The sequence below is a fragment of the Xiphias gladius genome, chromosome 10 (assembly GCF_016859285.1).
Source record: "Xiphias gladius isolate SHS-SW01 ecotype Sanya breed wild chromosome 10, ASM1685928v1, whole genome shotgun sequence".
NCBI lineage: Eukaryota > Metazoa > Chordata > Actinopteri > Istiophoriformes > Xiphiidae > Xiphias > Xiphias gladius.
This window is the reverse complement of record NC_053409.1, coordinates 20,480,702-20,505,384: the sequence shown is the minus strand read 5'-3', so window position 1 is coordinate 20,505,384 and position 24,683 is coordinate 20,480,702. Positions and strand designations below refer to the sequence as shown.

The 24,683-nt window shown below is 38.5% G+C and overlaps 1 protein-coding gene across 1 annotated transcript; it reads left to right on the top strand.

The window, feature by feature from the left end:
- Window positions 1-1,376: 1,376 nt before the first annotated feature.
- On the top strand, window positions 1,377-23,548 carry LOC120795244 (otoferlin-like). The gene is made up of 45 exons (XM_040136986.1): window positions 1,377-1,504; window positions 1,789-1,885; window positions 3,605-3,662; window positions 4,807-4,877; window positions 5,240-5,366; window positions 5,489-5,543; window positions 5,773-5,904; window positions 6,025-6,087; window positions 6,209-6,293; window positions 6,394-6,553; window positions 6,884-7,070; window positions 7,226-7,412; window positions 7,584-7,807; window positions 8,242-8,350; window positions 8,689-8,872; window positions 9,181-9,301; window positions 9,490-9,590; window positions 9,703-9,793; window positions 9,890-10,006; window positions 10,121-10,273; window positions 10,429-10,618; window positions 10,910-11,034; window positions 11,148-11,282; window positions 12,330-12,491; window positions 12,605-12,724; window positions 12,906-13,067; window positions 13,219-13,381; window positions 13,530-13,603; window positions 13,851-13,877; window positions 13,993-14,124; window positions 14,374-14,446; window positions 15,532-15,620; window positions 15,792-15,929; window positions 16,183-16,314; window positions 16,473-16,600; window positions 16,744-16,914; window positions 17,274-17,434; window positions 17,677-17,819; window positions 17,953-18,041; window positions 18,256-18,354; window positions 18,574-18,815; window positions 19,096-19,274; window positions 20,023-20,123; window positions 20,819-21,026; window positions 23,470-23,548. The coding sequence occupies exons 4-44, from the start codon at window positions 4,832-4,834 to the stop codon at window positions 20,997-20,999; spliced, it is 5,358 nt and encodes a 1,785-aa protein (XP_039992920.1). The 5' UTR covers window positions 1,377-1,504; window positions 1,789-1,885; window positions 3,605-3,662; window positions 4,807-4,831; the 3' UTR covers window positions 21,000-21,026; window positions 23,470-23,548.
- Window positions 23,549-24,683: the final 1,135 nt, after the last annotated feature.

Here is a 24,683-nt window from a genome sequence, read left to right as displayed (position 1 = left end):
TTCGCCACCAGGTGGTGCTTTCAGTAACTATACGCCATGGGCGATGTCAAACGACATACACCAGACTTCAGAGAAAAAATTTCAAATTCATAGTTAATAATTCGGATCTGTCCCAAATTTTAATGGGCTCTTCCTTGGCCTATGCCCAATCACTCCACCGAGTTCGGTGCAAATCGGTTCGGCACTTTTTGCGCAGTCCTGCTGACAAACAAACCAACAGACACGGATGAATGCATTACGTCCTGGGCGGAAGTAATAAAATGGAGACTTAATCTAGTAATTATGACTTTCGCAACTCATAATTATGAAACTATTATCTTATAATTACAAGATCATGTAGACTAGTTGGACAGGAATAGGAACGCCTCAGAACTTGCCTGAGGATCATCACGGTGTCCAGATTTCATCGGTATCAAAGCAATTCATTGATAGCTGTTAGTGCATCCAATGGTACATAGCAAAAGGTACTGTTAATAGCTAATTCGGCATACTTAATTTTCCTGAATGTAAACAAATATAGGCAAAAAAAACCCCAAAACAAAACAAAACCCCAAAATAAAAAAAATAAAAAGCTCAAGTCATAGCCCACAGTGTAACTCACTGAATCCATGGCAACATACTCCGTTTCTTGTAAAAGCTTACATCTGTAGACACACACAAAAAAATCCCTCTCCTTATATTAATAGGTTTCCAAATTAGTTTTCCTTTGTGAATGCGATTGCCTAACAATATCCATCCTAGTGGTATTCAGTGACATACAGTTGATCCAGTTTTATAACTGAATGAGCTCTGTCAAAGGAGCCTTGTGACGTGCTGAAGAGGAAGTATGCAGCACTGTGCAAAAGTTTAAGGCACTGTAGATGTTTAAATTCATATCCAGAATTTCAATACCATCGGGGAGGCGTCTGATAAGTCCCCAATTCATTCTGCGGCATGACAATGAGCCCAAACTTACAACCAGAGTCATAAAGAACTATCTTCGGGGACAAAAAGAACAACGAGTCCTGCCACAGATGATATGTCCCCGACAGAGCCCTGATCTCAACGTCATGGAGTCAGTCTGGGATCACATGAAGAGACAGAAGACACTGAGACAGACTAAATTCACAGAAGAACTGTGGCAAGTTCTCCAAGATGCTTTACTTTTAGTGACTAAAAAATTTGCGCAATACTGCATAGATACACCTTTGGGCACACAAATAAGTCGACCTGGCAAACCAATCATTCAGATTTTGAGTAATTCCTTTTAAGTATGTTCCTGGGGTCACTTCAGGTCAGACCCCCCCCTCCCAGCAATAACAATGCCCTCTGGCTGTGTTTCAGAAATGAAGCTTGCCAAACTCTGCCATCCAAGAGTCTGAAATGTGTCAGGATAGTCTACACCGTGGTCAGGTGGTGTGCCCACTGAGTCACTGGAGCACAAACAAGATGGTGATAACCGGCCTACAGCCAACAGCCGAAAAAGGCCTTTGGTCACTGGACCTACATGGGATAAAATTGCATGGTTGGTATCAAGTCATTCTGTGGTTCACCCTAGACGGCATTGTCAAAGGTGTCAATTTAAGGGCTTGGTTGCTTGCTTGTGCATATTCATAAGTATTACCTAAATATTCATCCAAAATACAGTTAATAACGCTCTTTTGTATTGTACAGATATAAGATGTTTGTGTCTTTAAGATGATAACTTGCACCGGAGACTGCTCAACTCTACTGAGAGACCCACTGATGTAAAGACGGGTAGTACATTGTTGTGTTTAATCAAGTTAAATGTGTTTTGTTCTTTATCAGACAGGAAAAGCCAACCATGGCACATTCATTTTGTGGCTGATGTCAACTTCAGAGTGTTTACAGTTGCATTTGATGACAACACCCACCAGGGAATGAGGTTAGTATATTAGACCACAGGGGGAACCGGTAACTTAGCACTATTGGTGACAAGGTTACCGGGCCATCCTCGAGGAGCCAAGATCACCTCAACCCCTCTTAGCCGCTACTGAATCATGTAATTAAGGGCAGAATCCCTCAACAGAGTGGCCGGGTTGGTGTCACTTTGAGTATCACACACTTCCAGCTGCGCAGCCAGGAAAAGGAAGCATCCATTACAGTTCTAGGTAAAGACGAGGAAAGTAGTTGCATAAAGTTATGCATGATGTTTTGTTTGATAAACATATGTTAAATATTGGTTTATACTGCATATGTATCCTTGCACATAACGCTCGGCCATTTCCTTAAGTGGTTAAAACATAAAGATATTTTCCCCGACGTGGCAACAATGATAACATGTTTCCCTGTTATTCCCTCCAAGCAAAATCCATTTCTTTTGTTGTGAACAGTGTTCCCTCCACATAATGAGGATGCCACATGCAACACTGACTGTACCACTTAAATAATTTAGAGCAGTGTTTCATCGGATACCAGCAACTTTAGACTTTGACGTATGGCTTACAGAATGGCTGTATGTGTAATTGATGAGATGATGAGTTGTACTTCAGCATTCAATAGAAGTTGCATTGAATAGGAGTTGCTAAAGCATGCCTCAGCTTAGCAAAATAATGCAACATAATCAGTGCCTCAACACGCTTTTTTTTTCAGTTTGTGGAAAACTACATTGTCTCACATTGTCTCACATTTTCCTTATTTGATTCTTATTCAAGTAAATGGCCATCTGTAAAAATGTATCAACAGCACGTGTGTGGGTCAAAACTGAGGTCAGTTTCTAAATCTTAAGGCTCAATCCTGAATGAATTTGAAACACGAGGCGTTGTCGGTAGGACTTGACACCATTTGGTGATTCCATGACAAAAGACAGTGTGTCTGCACCAAGACCCAGTTTGGAGCGGCGCCTTATTAAAGATTAAAACGGATTATGCTTCCAAATAGGCTGGGCAGACAATTTGTTTATTTCAGTGAAATTCTATCACTTACAACACAGTAATATATTGAACACCTCGTGTTTACACATTTTGAAGTTTTTCTAGTAGTTTTGTTTCGCGACCTTTACAAAAAGATGCACTGTGTCAAATTCTTTTTGATTACAAGAAGGATTTTAATTTGTCTTTATCTTCCCCTTGCGGCATTCCAGATCCTTTAATATTTCTGAAATACATAAAATGCAATGTCTATGACTTTGGGAATATTCATTTCTTCAGTTAGGAATGAATGTTTTTTAGCTACATTATGCATAATCACTGTACTGTACGATTACAGTTTACCAGTTGGATTGTTTTTGACTGCCTGTATGCAAACGTTGAGGGTTGACTTTTTAGCGACCACCGAAAAAGATGTTTTAAAGTTTAACAAAAAATGCTTAATATACATATGTTTGGTTGCATTGAGAGCCTATGTGGATTGGCAGACTCCGCTCACAGTGACGTCTCTCAGCAGTCCCTAGTTATAGTTACCTGTCTCGGGTTCAACACTCATGCACTATTCATCGGGGTATCACATCACTCCTGCCCAACTTCAGACTTGGACAAACCCAATTCCTTTCTGTACAACTTTACTTTGTAGTCTTATTCTTACTGCTGTGTAAATGTCTAAAATGTTTATGTAGGGCTGCCTCCATTTCAGAAAAAAAGAAGTTCAGGGGCTGTTTCCTTTGCAGGGATCTACCTTTGGAGCTACCCAGAAGGAAGGACACAAGAGCATTATTTCCTTGAATGGTAAGTATAGTCAAATTGTATTATTTCATTAGCATCATCATGTTAAGCAAAGAACAAATGTGAACCCCAAAGCTTTGGCATTTACGTCTCAACCTTTTGCAGGCTAAAAAGACACTTTCTTTTGAGGAGGGAGTTTGTGATCACCAACATTTGTTCTGTCAACTTGTTGAGCTGAATTTTTTTTGTTTGGATACTACAGAAATATTTAGAACTTTGCATTCTAGGTCTGGTGCAGTTATTTTTAATTACATGTTTTTTGGTTATTCTAAACTTCGTGAGTATTGTTTATACTCCGCAACATGCAGCCCATTAGGGTGTCCCATTATTTTGCTGGGCTCTTGTTTTTGACTAGGTTTCAAGCAGTGTAACTTGTGTTTAAAATGTGTGGTGCATGGTTTTGATTTGTTCTACTCTGTTTTCTGTTTTAGACTATTAGAAACAATTCTGTAGCCCCTCACGAAGCGCTTATGGTTATCTATGTTTACCTTTGAAAATACCAAACTTGGAAATAATTTATCACACTTTATCATGTCAAAAAATCGCAGGTGCACTAATTAGTGCAGATTAATTATTTTTGGTGGGCTATTCTTCACAATGTGTGTGAAATGTATCCCCTTTAATTGATGTATTAAGGTCAGCTGATTTGAATAATTCAATCCCCCTTTTGAAGGCTAAACCAGGGTGTGGTGGCACACAGACAACCCTCTGAAAATGTCAGCATGCACACAGTACTTGAGCTCTATAATCACACTTTGAAATGTTTCCTAAGTCATATTATTTAGTTTTGAACAAATATGCATCAAATGTTTTAAATGTTCTTAATAATTTAGGCATTTTCCAGATACTTTTAAACTTTTTTTTTGTTGCGGTTAGTTGCTGACCTACTTCTGTCTGCAAGATGTTGGAGTAGAGTCTTATGGTTTAGACTGTGGGGGCTTTATACTCCTGTTTTTGAGCACCAGGTTTTGTGGCTTTTCACACAGAAGAAGTGGGGTTCTGGCTGCAGAACATGCATAAAATATTCGTTAACCGCTTTGGTTTTTAATGAATTGCCAGTACAACGAAATCGATATCTATGTTTACTTCATGAAAGTGCAGCTCTGTTGTCTATGAAATGGTAAATCACTTTAAATTTCTTCCATAGAGCACACAAAGAACTGTTTTGCACCATGAAGCGCAGTAAGCACCGTGGACACAAGGAGGACAGAAACGGAGGTATCAGTAGCTAAGATGGATGCCAGAGGAATAGATCAAAGAAGCTAGGAAATCCTGGCTGATATTTCAAACTCATGCTGATTTACAGCCCATTTCAGCCCACTAGTGCACATTTTGTCAAAGTGCTAAAATATTTCTCACGCATACTCAACATTTGTTGCATCTTATCCTTAAACATACAAATGTAGTGTTACTTGATTTTGCATATTTTTAGTAGCTTTTGGGGATTTATTTACCAGTCCCACAGCCGACTCAAGTGGCTCCCAAGATGAATTGAAGAATAAAATGTGCTAAGCTTCAGTGTCACAATTTTTAAGCACTTTTATTTTAGTACAGGAATTTCCATATTGTGTGCCCTCCAGATGAGCCAGCTGTTCTGGAGACAGAAAACCTGGATCGCCAGGGCATGTTCATGGGAAGAGGGCCAGACTGCGACACCATTTCATTGGCCTCAGTCACAGCCGTCACCACCAATTTATCAAATAAGAGGCAAGCATGGTTCTGTTGAGCATACGGCCTCCTTTTACATTATTGTATTGCCATTGTTAATCATATGCATTTGTCTGAAAATTGTCACTGATTTCTGACATTGTCGTTACATTATCTCATAGATCAAAGCCAGACATCAAGATGGAGCCCAGTTCTGGAAGACCAGTAGATTACCAAGTAAGAGAACCCATAATTTAATGGGCTCAGATCTTTCTTTTCATAGTGACTGCTGAAGAATTACTGACCTGTTATTATATTAATGTCATACTTGCACAGGCATGGTCGATCTTAATTTTTAATTTTAGTTGTGGTATATTATCAATCAATCATTCAGCCAATCAATCAATCAGTCAGTCAGTCAGTCAGCCAGCCAGTCAGTCTGTATGGCCTGATCATTTGATTCCAGGTCAGTGTGACGGTGATTGAGGCCAGACAGCTGGTGGGACTGAACATGGATCCAATGGTGTGCGTGGAGATCGGAGAAGATAAAAAGTACACCTCAATGAAGGAATCAACCAACTGCCCATACTACAATGAAGTGAGTCAGTCAGTGCAACATGCTGTGTTTATATTAATTTCTGTTTGAAAAGAAGCTTACTATATATATAAATAGGTTTGATATTGTCAGTAAAGTCACAACGTCTTTTCTCTGTTCTAGTATTTTGTGTTCGACTTCCATGTCCCTCCAGATGTTATGTTTGACAAAATCCTGAAGTTGTCTGTAAGTTGTTTAATTCATTCAACAGTGTAACATAAAACTGATTCATAGAATTCCTTGTTTCATACAAGACAAGTCTACAGTATTAATGTCGCAGTGTCTATTTCCCCAAACCCACCCTCAGGTAATCCACTCTAAAAATCTCCTGCGCAGTGGAACACTGGTTGGAACTTTTAAACTGGATGTTGGCACAATCTACTCTCAGCCAGGTAAAGGATCAACACAAAATCAGCCTTATTATTACAAGTCAATACCCACAATACAGATGCATCAGTGTGTGAAGAAGTTATTTTCTTTTTTTGCTTGCAGAACATCAGTTTTACCACAAATGGGCTTTGTTGTCTGACCCTGACGACATCACAGCGGGTTGCAAAGGCTACGTTAAGTGTGATATTGCAGTTGTGGCCAAAGGAGACACTATAAAGACTCCCCACAAGGCCAATGAGTCTGATGAAGACGACATAGAGAGGTGAAGAGATTTTCATTGTGCACGCTCTTTAATCTTACAAAAGCTAAATTTCCAAGAAGGACTCCAAATTCCAAATAGTGCCCACTGTCTCTTTATAAAGAGTAAAACAGCTGAACATAACGAGGTGTGTTGGTATGGAGGTGAATTTATTCACACAACAGTTATACAATTCTTGACTATGTGATCCATCACAGATTTTACGTTCAGCTTTCAAACTTAATGTTGAAAATCCCGAAATCCAGCATTTTTCTCAGCACCACTTAGCACCTTGTAGTGTGTGTCGTTTTCTTCTTTGTTATCCAATTTCATCATTTCCCATTTCTGTTTCAGCAATCTCTTAATACCTGAGGGGGTACCTGCAGAGCGACAGTGGGCTCGCTATTACCTGAAGATCTACAGAGCAGAGGGACTCCCAAGAATGAACACCAGCATCATGGCCAATGTTAAAAAGGCCTTCATAGGAGAAAATAAAGACCTGGTTGATCCTTATGTTCAAATACAGTTTGCCGGCCAGAAGGTAAGTAATAGAAGATCTCAAACATTCATTGGCCCTTCTTTTTGTAACGTGGACAATTACATTTTTCGTCAGCAAGGTAAAAATATGAACTAATATTACAGTAAAATTCCCAAATTCATTCAGGTACAAATAATGATTGTAATATGTGATTACAGGGGAAAACATCAGTTCAAAAGAGCTGCTACGAGCCCATCTGGAATGAGCAAATTTTTTTCACTGAGATGTTTCCACCACTGTGCAAACGCATAAAGATCCAGATCCGTGACTCTGATAAAGTGAATGATGTTGCTATAGGAACACACTTCCTAGACCTACGGAAAATTTCCAATGATGGGGACAAAGGTGATTTATCATTTGCGACTTCTACACAGTTGCAAACAATAAGCTTGTATTTTTTTTTGACCTTGCAATCAGATCTCCTCAGTGCTGTAAAAAGCATCTGTCAGGCAGAACCTTTCCATCCATAATTTGCAACTTATCAGATGCTAATCATAACTAATCTGTATCTCAAAGGCTTCCTTCCCACGTTGGGACCTGCCTGGCTTAACATGTACGGCTCCACTCGTACCTACACCCTGATGGACGAGTACCAGGAGTTAAACGAAGGACTCGGAGAGGGGGTGTCCTTCAGAGCCCGTCTGCTCATCAGCCTGGGTGTGGAGATCCTGGACCCGTCTTCCCCCGATGTTACCAGCTCCACAGAGGTGCAGGTGGAGGGAGTACCCAACATCTCAGAGGTGGGTCCCTGCCCCGGATGAGCAGCCATGCAGAGGAAGCAAATTGCTAGCCTTGCTGACATGTCATAGTGCTGCAGTTACTGTGAATTATTAATGGTCTATATTTAGCCGACCTGGTGCATTATTAACATGCTGTTTGCATTAATGTGACTTCTTATTGTTGGTGGACAATGTAAGTCACACAGCAAGTTCAATGGAGCACAGTGGGACCGTATCCACGGGTCTTCAGGGATTCAGTTCTCACTGTCCAACAACTTGTATTACAGGATTGTCAGGACCACTACATCACTTTATATGTTATCAAAGTGTCAAAATTTGGCTGAATTCAAGTGTCTTGTTTGTTTTTTAATTTTTTTTCAATTAAGAAAAAGTGGAGAAAGTGAGACAATGTTAACTCAAATTCAGACATTCACACCTGTTTGTTTACTTCACAGACCGCAACTGGAAAGGTTGAGGAATTTTTCCTCTTTGGATCATTCCTTGAGGCTACAATGATTGACAGAAAGATTGGTGACAAGCCCATAAACTTTGAGGTCACCATAGGTATTTTCCATTACATTCTCATTATCAAATTTTTAAATCTTGTTCTGTTTAGTTTATTTTAATTTTTAGCTTGGAGAAAATGTGCAGGTTTTTGTTTAAACGTTCTTAGATTTAAAGTGGCGAAATTGAATCCCAATATAGGAAAGTTCCTTAGTGCACTCTCACTGCGTGAGTTACCACGATTTATTCAAGTTTCTAAGTATTATAATCCTTTATTGTTACTGTACTTCATGTCAATCAAAACATTTTGGGGCCTTAATATACCTGCTCATTATCATAAGGTGTACTGTAATGGCAGCACATTTTATGGTGTAACCGTTAATGTTGCTGTTTGCCAGGTTACTATGGAAACGAGATTGATGGAGTTGTCAAGCCAAATACAAAAGGGAAGAAGGGTGGAGGCAATGGTGATGAAGAAGAAACTGAACTGATTCACAATTCCAGTGAGGAAGAGATGGACGATGACAGAGACATGACTTCAGTGGCAACTACACCTCCCATGAAACCTGTCATCACTGATCGGTCAGGGCAGACATATCGTTATTATGGAGGGACAGTGCAAATAACAACAAACCGACTTAGAAATGAACATATAATATTTGAAAGAAAAAATAGCTGTTTCGGAAGAACCTGTTTCCTATATAATCGTTGCTAGTAATAGGCATGAATTGCAGTTACATTTTTAAGTATTTGTTAAAATTATCGTAGATAGTACAAAAACGTTTAAAGCAGTTTAATAGTTTAAAATGATTGTTTTTTGTGAAGAAAGCTTTGGCATGTCAGAGTCTCTTAAAAATTTGAGACGCACACCTTCTTATTTAAATTCACAGAAACTACTTCCACCTGCCGTATTTTGAGAGGAAGCCATGTATCTACATCAAGAGTTGGTGGCAGGATCAGAGAAGGAGGCTGTACAATGCCAACATTATAGACAACATTGCAGATAAACTGGCAAGTCAAACACACTTATAAGTAGATGATTATAATCTTAAAAAAGTTAGTATGTAGTTTTATTAATTGGAATTTAGGCAGTTGAATATGCAGTACATATTTTCTTAGTTAATTTTAAGAAACAACCTATTATCAAAAAGTAGTGTTACAATTAAAATGCAATCTGGCATCTTCCATTACTTCTATAGGAGGATGGACTAAATGATGTGCAAGAAATCATTAAGACAGAGAAGGCCTATCCTGAGCGCCGACTTAGGGGTGTCCTTGAGGAACTCAGCCAAGGATGCAGGTACTACATCCTTACTAACATTAGCCAAACACTATGATAACATGCTGTGTTTATCATGCACTAGTAGGGATTAATATAGATTTTCACACTGACCGCGCTCCTCTTCTTTCAGTCAGTTTCTTTTGCTGGCAAACAAGGACCAGAATCAGTCTGGTAGAACCAAACTTGACAGGGAGAGACTGAAGCTGTGCTTGTCAGAAGTGGTACGTGAAGAAGAGAGAGGAGAAATGCTTTTCTTCTACTTGTTGCTTGTAAATATTCGACCGTCTCGCTAAATGCTGGACTGTCTCTGGCTTTAGGAGACCATCGGCCAGCAAGCTAAGACCATGAGGTCACAGGTGAAGAAGAGCACAGTGCGGGATAAAATCAAGCTGGCACAGAATTTCCTCTCAAAGCTGCGCTTCCTGGCTGATGAAGTAAGATCTGCAGTAATATGTTTGCCCGCCCGTTTTCAGACAGTGTTGTTTGTCTACATGCTTGTTTCATTGTGGTCATTTCATGTTTTATGTGAGCGTTCTTCCTCATTGCAGCCTCAACACAGCATTCCTGATGTTTTCATATGGATGATATGTAATGGGAAGCGCATTGCTTATGCACGTGTCCCCTCCAAAGACATCCTTTATTCCAGTATAGATGAGGAGAGGGGAAAAGACTGCGGCAAAGTCAAGACAATCTTTCTCAGGGTGAGCTTACACTCAATATTGTAAAAATGATCAGAAAGTAATTAATATAATCTGATATGTACTTTGAATTATTTATCAAACTCCTTTCATCATCTGTAACAAAGCTGTTTTGCCATAATAAAATCATAATTTTTTTCTTGCCTGATATAATAAAGATCCCTGGAAAGAAAGGATTTGGGCCTGCTGGCTGGACCGTGCAGTCAAAGATAGAGATTTATCTGTGGCTGGGTTTGAATAGGCAGCGCAAAGACTACCTGAGTGGCCTCCCCAACGGATTTGAGGAAAATAAGTTGTCCAAAGGACCCGGCATGCCGTCCTCACCTCCCATAAGCCTCACCTACATGAGTAAGACCATCAACCAATTCAGTATTCCTCATGTTAACTTATTTACAGTCTAAAGTTAAGACTTTCCTTATAAAATTAGATATCCGACAGTCTTTTACAATATGAATGTTAAGAGATTAATTGACAAAATGATTCCATTTTAAACACCTCAACCACCATGTTTTAAAGATACAGTACATAATGGAGATAATACTAACAAAATGTCTGCAAATGTCTACGAATGCACGGTGCACATTATGTGTGATTTATGTAATAATTGATTCATTTATGAATGACTGTACCTCTCCACAGTGAAACAAATCTTCCAGCTGAGGGTCCACATGTACCAAGCTCGCAGCCTGTTTGCTGCTGACAGCACAGGCCTGTCTGATCCCTTTGCAAGAGTCTTCTTCTCAACACAAAGTCAAGTCACTGAGGCAAGCACACTCAAAAGGCTATTTAGGAAGTCACCTCTCAGCCTACAATATGTATTGTAGCTATAATTGTATAGCAGATTCTACTTCATCTCAAATGTTTGTTTTCTTGCTAGGTGTTGGCTGAGACTCTCTGCCCCACATGGGACCAGCTGCTGGTCTTTGAGAATGTGGAGTTGTTTGGAGAGGCCAGTGAACTGAGAGATGACCCTCCTATTATTGTCATTGAAATCTATGATCAAGACACGGTGGTGAGGGTTGTTTTGAAATAGTTTCCATTTGAATTCACGTAGGCAAAGAGTCTGTGTTCGCACCGTTTGAATTTCCAGATAGTCACAGTCTTAACATGCTCGTCCAATTTTTATCAATAATAATTTTGTTTTTTCTTTCCTTTTCTCTTTCATTTGAAATGTAAGCCTAAACATGTCACCTCAATACTAATGAGCCTAAAACCAGCGCGTGATTTGCCGTTAATATAGTGTTCCTGTTACGTGTTACTGCAAAATTGAGTAGTGATTTAAAGGAGTTTTAATATCTACCACTTTTGCTTGTGTCAACCTGATATGACTCGTATTTGAAAGAATGCTTTTGCTGACTGACAATTTTATATTTGCTGCTGTCATTAACACCATTGTTTTGGATGACCCTCTGGATAAGTAGAGTGTGGATTCTGATGGCTTGATGTACTGTAGAGGCACTGTCATGTGTGTAGAATAAATAGTATTAAAAGGCATGCAAGAGGAATAAGATATACATCAATGGACTTGATGCTAACGGTCCATAAGGATGATAGACTTATACCTGTTGCATTCCTTTAAGTGAAATTTTGTGCTTTTTGTATGTGGCCAACAGAGAATTTGGACTCTTTATAACCCCTAACTGCAAGAGAGATTTAATATTATATTTTTAGAAACATTGATTCAGTAATCAATCATTGATCTTTTCACATTACATAAATATGTCTGTCTTGCAGTTCACTGGTTATTTTAGCTCTTGCTTTTGTTTATTTTTTTCTTTCGGGCTCTTTTACCTTCAGTGCTTTTTTTTAATCTATAGTCTGTCTAGAAACATGTGCAGCTCAAACCATGTTTCTTCCTGCTGAGAGGACAAACCAAATAATTGATGATTACACCATTGACAACCTTGTTTAATTACTTTTTTTTTGATAAAGCCATTGTAATTTAAACACTAACAGATTGGGTATGGTAGACCAAAAAGACCATTCTTTCAAATAGTCAAAGCAGATTTCACGTTTTATGGTGTGGACATTTAAGGTTTTATCTGTCAAATGCTTCCAGGGCAAAGCTGACTTCATGGGCAGAACGTTTGCTAAACCTGTGGTCAAGATGGCAAATGAGAACTACGGCCCCCCACGCTTCCCTCCACAGCTGGAGTACTATCAGATCTACCGTGGGAACTGCACCGCTGGAGAAATGCTGGCAGCCTTCGAACTGCTGCAGGTTAGTCTGTGAAATGCAGACATCATCTACGTAGCTCTGAGCTTACGTGACTGCAGTTGTCACATCATATTAAAAGCAAATGTTTCATTATGCTTTCTCGTGTCGTCTCTTAGATTGGCCCCAATGGGAAAGCTGACTTGCCTCCCATAGATGGCCCTACAGATATAGACCGTGGTCCACTCCTGCCTGTACCCCTTGGGATCAGACCAGTGCTCAGCAAATACAGGATTGAGGTAAAACTTCATTGAACAAGAACACTGATTAATTTAACAGGAAAAAGTGTAACTTTGAAAAAACTAACTTAGTGACTACTCTGTGATGATATTCACTGACCAAAAACTTTAATTCAAGCTTGAATAAAACACCCAAAAAATTGCAGATATGACCCTTGGTGAACTTTACCCTATCCTTCAGGTTTTGTTCTGGGGCTTGAGAGACCTGAAGAGGGTGAATCTGGCCCAGGTGGATCGGCCTCGTGTGGACATTGAATGTGCTGGGAAGGGAGTACAGTCTGCCCTCATCCCAAACTACAAGAAAAACCCCAACTTCAGCACCCTTGTCAAGTGGTTCGAAGTGGTACGTTGTCAATTAAAATACTAGTTTATAATTAATATTTATTCCATCACCCTATATTTACAAATTAGAAAAGAAACATTGCATGTACTGCTAACAAATTCCTGTCAACTTGTACTTGTCAGTCCATCTAATTCTGTATTTCGTGTGTCAGGATTTGCCTGAGAATGAGTTGCTTCACCCGCCGCTGAACATCCGAGTGGTCGACTGCAGGGCTTTTGGCCGCTACACTCTGGTTGGCTCCAATGCTGTCACCAGCTTGCGGAAGTTCATCTATAGAGCAACAGACAAGCAGGCCAACAACTGGTCCACAACAGGTACAAACTAAAACCTGGAGGAACAACAAATGATGAAGTCCTGTTTACCCCTACAATGATATGGTTCCTATGAATGACAGTGTATTATGATATAAATAAACAGTATCATGTTGTTAACGTTTAATCCTGTCATCCGTTTATCTTTCAGAGGAAATTATTGTTGTCAACATGGAACCTGAGCCTGCTTTTAAGAAGGTGGACACTGTGGTCAAACTAGACTCTGTAAGCTTCATTTTTTTTTTAATTTTATATAACCTTTATTTAAAGAATTAGACCCAGTTTAAAGGATAATCATACAGAAAGGACATGGTTAAAAAAGATAGCTCTTGAGAAACAGCATTTGCACACTAGCAAGCTAAGAAATACAGGTTAACAACAAATCTGATTATGATTATGAAAACTGCAGTATTTTGTATTCGTGCAAAAAAAATAATGTCACGATACTTATGCAAACTGGTTTTCTACCTAGTGCTCTGATGCTGTTGTCAAAGTTGAGGTAAGCAAAGCGCTGTGGTAGCTTTACATTTTATGAATCAAAATTGAAAGATTTTAAGTTTCAAGAAATCCCAAATCTTTACTGACAAGATGTATGATGCTCTTTGTACAAAAAGGATGATGATAAGGATGCAAAGGGGAAAAAGAAGAAAAGGAGGAAGGGTGATGAGACTGAAGATGAGGAACTTGACGAGAGCATGTTGGACTGGTGGTCCAAATATTTTGCCTCCATTGAGACTTTGACAGAGGTGAGAAACAGGATGTTAGCACGGCCATTTTGATTTAGCACATTCACCTTTTTATTTACTGTCCACAGTAATTGGATAAAGTTGGGCAACTTAATGATATTTCAGTAATATTTAAACTTTATACATTAAGTTTTTTTTGTTTTTTTTTTAAATAATTTGATCAACTCATGTTTTAAGCGTCTTGGGAAAAGTGTTTGATTTTATATGGGTCTCAATTAATAAATAATAAATTACTTTCTGGTCCTACAGGCACTCAAGGCTCAAGAAGCAGCTCTCTCAGATTCAGAGGACAAAGACGACATGGACATTGCAGATGGAGGAGGTAAAACCAGATGCCCTTAGATAAGACTGGCCTCGGGTTTTGTATTCATGTTCTTTTACACTATCCACTATGCTTTCATGTGCCTCTTTGTCAGCCCTGTGCCAGGTAGCATCTTCAAGTTATTCTTAACATTTGTTTTCATGTGCTCAAGTACCAAATCAGTGATGTTTAAAGTTTCCAAGATTGCAAAATCTGAGTGAATACTGTAAACTTGACATCCAAAATATTGTCATTACTTTCTGGCACTTCTTGTACTCAGATGTCATTTTCTAGCACTAAGAAAGGAGAGATTAGACGAGTGGACAACCACAGTATTGCTAGTGCTTACGCAACGTAGATTTTACTTGACTTTTCAAACTAAGCACATGCACGTTCGTCTTTTATGAGCTCACTAACTCTGGTGTTTTCTTCTACAGTGCACTAGTGAACCTCGTAGCCCAAGAATGCCTCCATGTAGATGCTGACATGAATCCAAATTCCGTGTGTGGGACAACCACTTTTTCTCTCCCATATATGCATATTAGCTGTATGCTTGCCATGAAAGTTGTCAAAGAAAAATTGCAATGGATCAAAAAACACAGACAATGCAGTTTGATGACATGATGAGCATTTATTGTAGTGATATAAAATAATATTGACACATATTTGATTCTGTGCTGTGCCAACGAGGCTGCACAGAATCAATTATTTATAATTTGACAAAATATAATGTGCATGCAAATGTAGTATACACTGTGTTATATGGTAAATATTATTATACATATACTTTGACATGATTTGACTGTGGATGATAATGAGATGAACCAGTCAAGTTGTGAGCTTGTCTTTAATAAGCTTTACAGAGTCTACACAGCTGACTGCCAGGAGGATCCTTTCACAGTATCCCCATTGAACTGTATACTGCAATAGTATACAATTCAATGGCATGCTTGCTGTATACATTAACAGCTGGGTTTGACAACTTTCATGTGGAATTCATGTCTCGAGTGCTCTGCTCCTTCACCCCCCACCCGTTTCCCCCCTTCACTCCGTCCTCACGGCTAACCTGTACTCAGATATCAAACCTGATGACTCTCCTATAAAAGGCACGAAGAGAGGAAAAGGAAAGAAGGAAAAGAAGAAGCCAGCTGTCGACCCATTAGAGAAGAAAAAGCCGAAGTTGGATGAGCTGAAGGTACTGAAATGGAGTCGGAGCATAATGTACTGCTGACAGCAAAAGAAGAGAATGTACTTGTTGCTTGTACATGGCAAGATGTGACAGGTGGAAATGCAGCAGAGGAGGTAATGAAGATGTATTTTTTAATACCAACTTCCTGTTTTTATGTTTGTTGTTCTACACGAAAAGGTGTATCCTAAGGAGCTTGAGAGTGAATTCTACAACTTCGAGGACTGGCTCCACAGTTTTAACCTGTTCAGGGGAAAGGGTGGCGATGATGACGACCCAAACGTGACGGACGAGGACAGGATTGTTGGGAAATTCAAAGTAAGAACAGAATATTTGGAGAAGAATACACAGTTTAGGATTAAGTTATTTTTTATTCAGTTACATCAGTTGTCTGTATATATATATACACCATTTCTTAAAAAAAAAAACAAGCTCATCATACTGTTATGTTTAGCTAACGTAAGACGGATGCAGAGAGTATGGACTGGTTATGTAACAGTTTTTAGGGAACATTTTGTTCCCAGTATTTTTTGCAGTATAACCATTCATTTGTTTACCTGTGTCCCTTCAGGGCTCAATGTGCATGTACAAAGTGTCAGATGATATACCCAGAGACATGAGCTTCGACTCCAACATGGGAATGTTTCAGAACATCCCTCACAATGATCCAGTTAATGTCCTTGTCCGCATCTATGTCATCAGGGTAAGCTATGTATTCTGTAATTCATCGCATTTTAATGTGAATACTATTGCAAATATACAAGGATGAGGTCTTTAGGTCTGATTCTACAGAGAGGATTATTTTGAATATTGAATTTCTTACTAAAACTATCCTTTTTTTTGTTTGTTTTTTTTTGTTAGGCGACTGACCTGCATCCAGCTGACATTAATGGGAAAGCTGACCCATACATTTCAATCAAACTGGGAAAGACAGAGATCAAAGACAAAGAGAACTACATCTCTAAACAGCTGAACCCTTTGTTTGGCAAGTAAGTAGCATTTATTTCTTGTTTTAAAAAATTATATACTGAGCAAAATTATTTATATGACTTTACATAGTGCTTATTATGTTATTCATGTATCAAATTTATGCATGAAAACCCAACAAATGGTGTATTTCTTATCTTCTCAGATCCTTTGACGTGGAGGCCACATTCCCAATGGATTCTACACTCACGGTGTCAATTTATGACTGGGACCTGGTGGGAACCGATGATCTGATTGGAGAAACGAAACTTGACCTCGAGAACCGTTTCTACAGCAAACACAGAGCCACGTGTGGTATCTCGTGTAACTATGCCATGTAAGAATCAAAGACCGAACTCGCTTCTGCAGCATGTGGAAGATGGTGGAAAAATCGTGGTAAATTATTTAACACAGGATAAGTGATGCATGAGGATGACTCAGGTAGCAGTGTAGTGTCATAAAATAAAATAGTGCCATAAAATAGTACATGACATTACCTGTCAAATACTTAAATTTACATGGTTGTATATGTCTAAATGTTAAACCCCACATATTTGTTATACATGGTTTTTGTTTTGGGTGTTATGTCAAGGTTTTCCAAAAGGTATAATTTACCATATACTGCAGAATCGTGATAGTTTTATTCAATGCATTATTTCTCATCTAACTCTTAACTACTTTCACTCTTTTCTGTAGCCATGGTTACAATGTTTGGAGGGACCCAATGAAACCCACACAGATCCTGGCTAAGCTGTGCAAGGATGGCAAACTGGATGGGCCTCACTATGGCCCTGGAGGAAGAGTGAAGGTGGAGAACCGTGTCTTCATGGCACCGACTGAGATCGATGATGAAAATGGTATCTGTTGATTTCACTCACACTATTTTGTTTCTCCCACTCAGTTAAACTGATTACCTGCATGGGGAGTGTGTTCTTTGTACTACTGGTTGCCTGTGATATTGGTGAAACAAGATGTACTTGTTTTAAATTGTTTTTGAGCAGAAGGGAAATGCCCAAACAGTGTGTAAATATGCAAATTATGATTTCAGTAGCACTAAGATTTATTGAACAACATGGATTTATTTGATTATATCTATCAGGTTTGAAGAAGCAGACAGATGAACACCTGGCTCTGACCGTGTTGAAGCACTGGGAGGAAATCCCACGGGTTGGGTGCAAACTTGTCCCAGAACACGTGGAAACAAGACCACTGCTCCACCCTGACAAACCAGGAATTGAACAAGTACGTCCATATGTTCATATTAGCTCTGCTCACACCAACGACACATTTTAAACAAGCATATTCACAATCTGTACTACAAACTTTTTTTGTATACCTTAAGACCTTAATTTTTCTTGTGTTCAATTGTGATTAGGGAAGAATTGAGATGTGGGTGGATATGTTCCCTAAGGACATGACTGCTCCAGGCCCTGCACTTGACATTTCACCACGGAAACCAAAGAAGTATGTCCTCTTATCAGAACTGGGTCAAATAGTTTGCAGCATTCATGTACACTATATAAATTGTTTTTAGGCTAAAAGTAGTGTGCTGCCTAAACTTTTATCTAAATAACTTTGAAGGATTAATTTGGAAATGCTTTTCACTTGTCATTAGTAACTGGAATATTGATCAGTGTTTCATCATATACTGTATCTTTTCATTTTCACTTGTGTCCAGGTTTGAACTGAGGGTGATCATCTGGAACACAGATGAAGTTGTTCTAGAGGATGATGACATCTTTACTGGCGAGAAATCGAGTGATATATTTGTGCGAGGGTAATTATGGGCTTGATAAGTTGTTGTTTTTTTGTTTTTTTTTATTTTCTCATTTCTCTATGTCTTTACTTTTTTATTTGCACAACTGGACCAAGGCCACTTCATAATTCATAGAACCAGAAAAGACTTCATTCTAATTTTTAATTTCTAATTCTGATGGAAAACAATATTTTATTTGTTCAATATTGTGAATTTATCCTACATCATTCCTCATAACAGTTGGTTGAAAGGGCAGCAGGAGGACAAGCAAGACACTGACGTCCACTACCACTCCATCACTGGGGAGGGCAACTTCAACTGGCGCTTCATCTATCCCTTCGACTACCTCATGGCTGAAGAGAAGATTGTCATCTCAAAGAAAGAGTCCATGTTTGCCTGGGATGAGACCGAGTACAAGATTCCAGCTCGTCTTAATCTGCAAGTGTGGGACGCTGACCATTTCTCTGCAGATGACTTCTTAGGTACAATGGACAATCATTTATAATAAACCCTGGCTTCATGAATCGATGTTAATGCCACAGAATAAAAAAAGATGTTATTTATGGGGTAACTTGAGACCTTTGTTGAACAAATACCACTTTTGGAAACTAGACAACGTTTTTACCAACAAATTGGATACATTTGTTGGCACCATATATTTTACAATGGACCTCCTTTTTTTGAAGCGTGATATCTAGCTATTTATTCCACTATGCCGGTTGACCTTTCTTGCATTTAACTAAGTTAAATATCTCCTTATAGGTGCAATTGAGCTGGACCTGAACCGTTTCCCACGTGGTGCAAAGACTGCCAAGCAGTGCACCATTGAGATGGTGACAAATGAAGCAGAGATGCCCATGGTCTCCATCTTCAAACAGAAGAGGATCAAAGGCTGGTGGCCATTTGTGGCCAGAAATGAAGACGAAGAGTTTGAACTGACGGTGAGTCGAATTAAGAGTGGTGGTAATCACTAAACCAAAACTAAGAGTCTACAACTATGCTAGTGGCTCCCTTTGGCTGTACTGTACAGCGGAGATTTAAGCTAAATGCTAATGCTAGCATGGCAACATGCCCACAATGACAATGCTAACATACAGATGTTTTGCAGGTATAATTTTTACCATGGTCTCTGTCTTAGCTCCGCACACTAATAATTGCTAATTAGCACCAAGCACAAACTACAGCTGAAGCTGGAGGAATGCATTGGTTTGGCAGGTCATAAACAAAAGTATTCGGCAAATTAAATTTCTGACCTTTTTTCATGGCAATCCATCCAGAATTTGTTGAGACATTTCACCCAAAACCACAGGTGTGAACCTCACGGTGGTGCTAGAGGTAAAGCCAGGGGATCACCAAATTCCATATGATTTATCCTCTGGGGACCATGAATGTCTGTACAAAATTTCATGGCAATCCATCAAATACTTTTTGAGATATTTAAGCCTGGACCAAAGTAACAGACTGACAGACCACCATTGCCGTGTAATTGCTAGCATGGCTAAAAAAATGTCTGAAAGTATTAAAGTTGTACAGTTTGACTTAATTCCCTGTAGTTGAATTACTATCCTACATCTAACTCGAGTTATTTAGTCACAGAAGTTATCTATTATGGTGGCTCTGTGACAAGTCAGGGTACAGTCTGTAGTGTAAACCCTCATGAAGGCTAAGATCGTTTTTTCGTCTTTGCAGGGAAAAGTGGAAGCAGAGCTGCAGCTTCTGACAGGAGAGGAAGCCGAGAAAAGCCCAGCTGGTGAAGGACGCAATGAACCAGAGCCGCTAGAAAAACCCAAGTATGAGGATGCTTTCCTATCACCCCACTGTCCACATTTTTTTCTTTTAAATTGCACACTATTCTTTTGATCTTTTTTTCTCAGTGACATTGTCCAGTTTATTCCTTGGCTTCTACTTTTACTCCTCCTACATACACACAGAAGCACAAATACTAAGGTTTTTGCACATATACAAACACATATACACATTTAGTTTCAATGGCTGAAAGTCCAGCCTGACTCCAAAAATTAACAAAATGCAAAACAGTTAAAAATTAACAAAATAAATATCAAAATAAATAAAACGATTATAAATAAATTAATAAATTAAATGATAAATCTGTGTCATAAACATAAAAATGAAAGCTTAAACATGCATAAAAAGCATAAAGAAAGATACATTTACATAAAAAATAACAGTCAAAAGCAATTTCATCAAATAAGGAAAGACATTTATACGGATTTACTTCCACCAAGTTCTGGACTTTTACCTAGGATCTTCTTTCTTTACATGGTAAGTTGCTGTTTCTTCATATCTTTTGTGTATTTCTGCCTAAAATCATCAATAAGTTCCCAAGATACTGTATTGTTTCTCTGTTTTGTCTTTTGCTTTATCTATGTTTCAGTAATGTCAGCTACATTTACATTTAAATTTGAATTAGAAAAAGATTAACGGTAGAATGGTTATTACTGAACACGTGTTTCTGTCCTTCCAGCCGTCCAGACACCAGCCTTCTGTGGTTCCTCACTCCCTTCAAAGCCATAAAACACTTGGTCTGCACCCAGTACAAGTGGCTGGCCATCAAGATTGTCACTGCTCTCCTGCTGCTGGCCATGCTAGCTATTTTCCTCTACAGCATGCCTGGTTACATGGTCAAGAAAATGCTGGGAGCTTGAGATGTTGCTTAGACACCTCTGCAGAAGGTTCCAGCAATTTCACTAACCAGATGGCTTCTAACTTGCTCTCTTACCCACTGACTTTCTATCTAGTTTCCCTTCAATCATGGCCTTTTAAAAACTAAAGAGAATCAATAATATAATTTAAGCACACCATAAGTCGTTTTATTAGTTGAGATAAAAACACCCTGCTTTGAGGATGCTTTCAGAAAAGCACATTCTCCCCAATATTATACAATTGTTTATTAAAATGGATGTTCCTGTACTGACATTCAGCTATCAGCAACACTCAATAATAGATCAATAGATCTATTAGATTTGTGTCACCTGAAAATCAGGAATTTATAATTAGTTCAGCATTTATGTATCCAAATAAAATGTGTCCAGAAAAGTACTCTAAACTATTTTGGCTTATATCAGAATTTTAAAAAATGGCATAAAAATAGTTGTGAACCAAAAATCTGAAAACTCACTAAGCAGGAAAATTATTAAGGCAATAGAGTATATCAGAAGTCAGAATCTCAATAGTCACTGATATTCTTTGCCGTCTGTTGATCAGATTGACATACCAGACTGAGATATGATTCCACAGTCAGAATGTTTCCTGCAACATGTCTGTGATTTCATTGCATATTTATACGCATATGAAGTGTTTTTGAAAATGAATCATGAGTTTTCAATTCACCACTTCAGTTTATTGTTAAAGTGGTACTAAAGATTTGATGCGGCCTAGTGGATCCACATTTCAACATATTTAGTTTTCTATAGATGAAGCTGTTTATCTGAAGTTGAGGAGTTGAAGAAGGGTTTCTGTTTGTAGCTATAATATTCACATCAAGCAGAGGTGGAGAAAGCTCTTCTTCAGTGAAGGGTAAGTCATAGCAAGAATGAAAAGAAATCGCTGTACAGTAACTACTGGAGGGAGTAAAAAGTGCATCCAAGATCAACCTGTTGAGGAAAGAAAAAGTAATAGATTTAATTTTACTCATTCTGCCACCGCGCCGGTGACAGCCGTGGCTGGAGGCCTGATGTTTTCGCCGTTGTCCGTCTGTCTGTCCGACCCATTCTCGTGAACCCGATATCTAAGGGACACCTCGAGGGAATTTCTTCAAATTTGGCACAAACGTTCACGTGGTTAAGGATGAACTGATCAGATTTTGGTGGTCAAAGGTCAAAGTCACTGTGACCTCAAAAAGTATGTTTTTGGCCATAGCTCAAGAATTTATACGCTAATTATGATAAAAAACACTTAATACCTGTTATTAAATTCCTTCAACGTCTTCACTACATATATAATATGAGCCTGGATAGACATGGATGTAAACTGCAACTTGACTGGTTGGCGAAGGCACGTAACCATGAGGCGGTCATTGTAGTTTTTATAATTTAACTTGATCAATTCTAGAAGCGTATGTTTTATGAGGAGGTGAGATAAAATTATTTCTACGGTATAACAATGATGCAAAGTACATAGAAAGAGGAAGAGGCCGTTCAAATATAACATTGTAGAAGGAGGGTAATGGTTTCAGCTTGCACAACAGCGGTCATTAAAGAAGAAAAATCCCAAAACTCATCAAACAAAAACTATGCATGATGCAACAAGAGGCAAACAGTAAAAATGGGACCAGCTTAGCCAAACAGTTAATGAAGAGGAGCAGTCTCAATTGATCAAGAGGTGATGAAGGTAAGAACACTACAAGCAACAACTGAAAGCAGCAGCAGAAGCTTGGAACCAAATTTCCATGAAACTAAATTGATTTAACCGTCACTGTAGAAATGCTGACTGTGTATGAAATTAAATACGATTTTGGATTGTGGTGTTTTGGATTTCTTACTTTTGAGTTATTTTGTTCAGTAATTGATTAACTTTCCTTTGGCCTGTTTTGGTCAGTAGAATGCACAATATAACTTAAAAATTGTGAATAATGTTAAAAAAAAGCAAACATTTCTTCTCCTAGTAATTGGTATTAAATTGTGTGAGAATGACAGTTCTAAGAAACATCAAAATAATCTTATTTAATAACAGAATTTTAATTTAGGAACACCTTTGCAATCATTTACCATTTGAAAAATGAAGATTTGATGTATTAAATCAGCAATTTAAAAAAAAGCAGTGCTAATATTTTTGGGAAAAATAAAAACATCGTCATTGTATACCAGTTGCTGGATAAAATTCAGGGGTAAAAACAAATTTGATATGTACAGTGTTTTAATACATCACTGATATAGTCTGGAAATACAGGGCTCAAACACTTGGCTCCGTCTACTATATGTGTCCGCTTCATCCAGTCTCCACACCAACAAGAATATGGCCCGTGGTGTGGAGGTGAGCAGGTCTTAACTTAGGTTGTATCAGCCTTTGGGAACCTCCTCTTTTTCTACCATGCTTGCAAGCCATGGATTTATTATTTTGGGTTGTTGACTGCCTTTGGCTTCTTTAACATCTGCTTACGTCTCTGTGCTCCACCAGCCGTCCAGATGTTGCCCTCCTCTGGTTCCTCATCCCTCTCAAAGCTGCGAAACACCTGGTGTGTGACCAGTACAGGTGGCTGACCATCAAGATTGTCACTGCTCTCCTGCTGCTGGCCATCTTGGCTCTTTTCCTCTACAACATGCCTGGTTACATGGTGAAGAAAATGTTGGGAGCCTGACTTAAAACCAGCATATGACAAGGGTGTTCATTCATTAATAATTTATATTCTTTTGTGAATGATTTTGCAATTTACCATTTGACAAAATAATTGTTGCTTTATTAAAAGAGCAGTACTACAATAACAGTACTAATAATACATCTTGAGTGCATTCACCACTGGTTATTAATGTAGTTTAATATGTACAAATTTGAATATGTTGCGTCTGTTGGTGTGATAACTATGCAGTTTCTCTTTTCTTGAGACTTTCTTTATTCCCGTTAAATCCATTAAATTGCTCACCTATGAAAACTAATGACCATCAATTGGATATTCAAGATTTTATTGATAAAATAGTGAAGATTTTAGCATAAATGGCTTGTGTTCAGATTTTCTTGCTGGAACAATGTTTTGTCAAGTCGTCCTGATTATGTGTCTATGTATGATATTTCAAATTTATGAATAAATTGACCTCTGAACCACTCAGTTTTCTGCTAGTCCTGTCATCCGTGTATGACAGTGCACGCCTTGTTGTGTTATCATTAGTAATTACAAGGCTCAAATTCATAGCTCCGTCTATCATGTGCACTTCTCAAAGTTCAATGTAGTGTCCTTATTATAACCATTTTAATATGAATGCACCCAACCAACTCTTTTCTCGTGATGCAATTAAAAGTGGTAACAGTTTCTAGAAGTTCACAGGTGAAGCACCAAAAAGGGTTAAAGCAAACTTTTCGGAATTTAAAAGCATAACATGGGACTGTTAGGTTTTGTTTTTTTTTGCCTTCACAAAAACAACAGCGTACACTATTTCATCAAAAATGTATTGAAAGCAAAATTACTGTTAGAATGCTATAAAAAAAAAAAACTACAATACAATAAATGCATATTTGAAATTAATAACCTGATGGGAAAGAAAATGCCATCTAGGCTCTTTTCCTCTACAACATGCCTGGTTACATGGTGAAGAAAATGTTGGGGGTTTGAGAGATCTGCTAAAATTTACTATTTTACACTGTAAAGAAATAGTTTCACTTGTTTCCCTTGCGTTCTT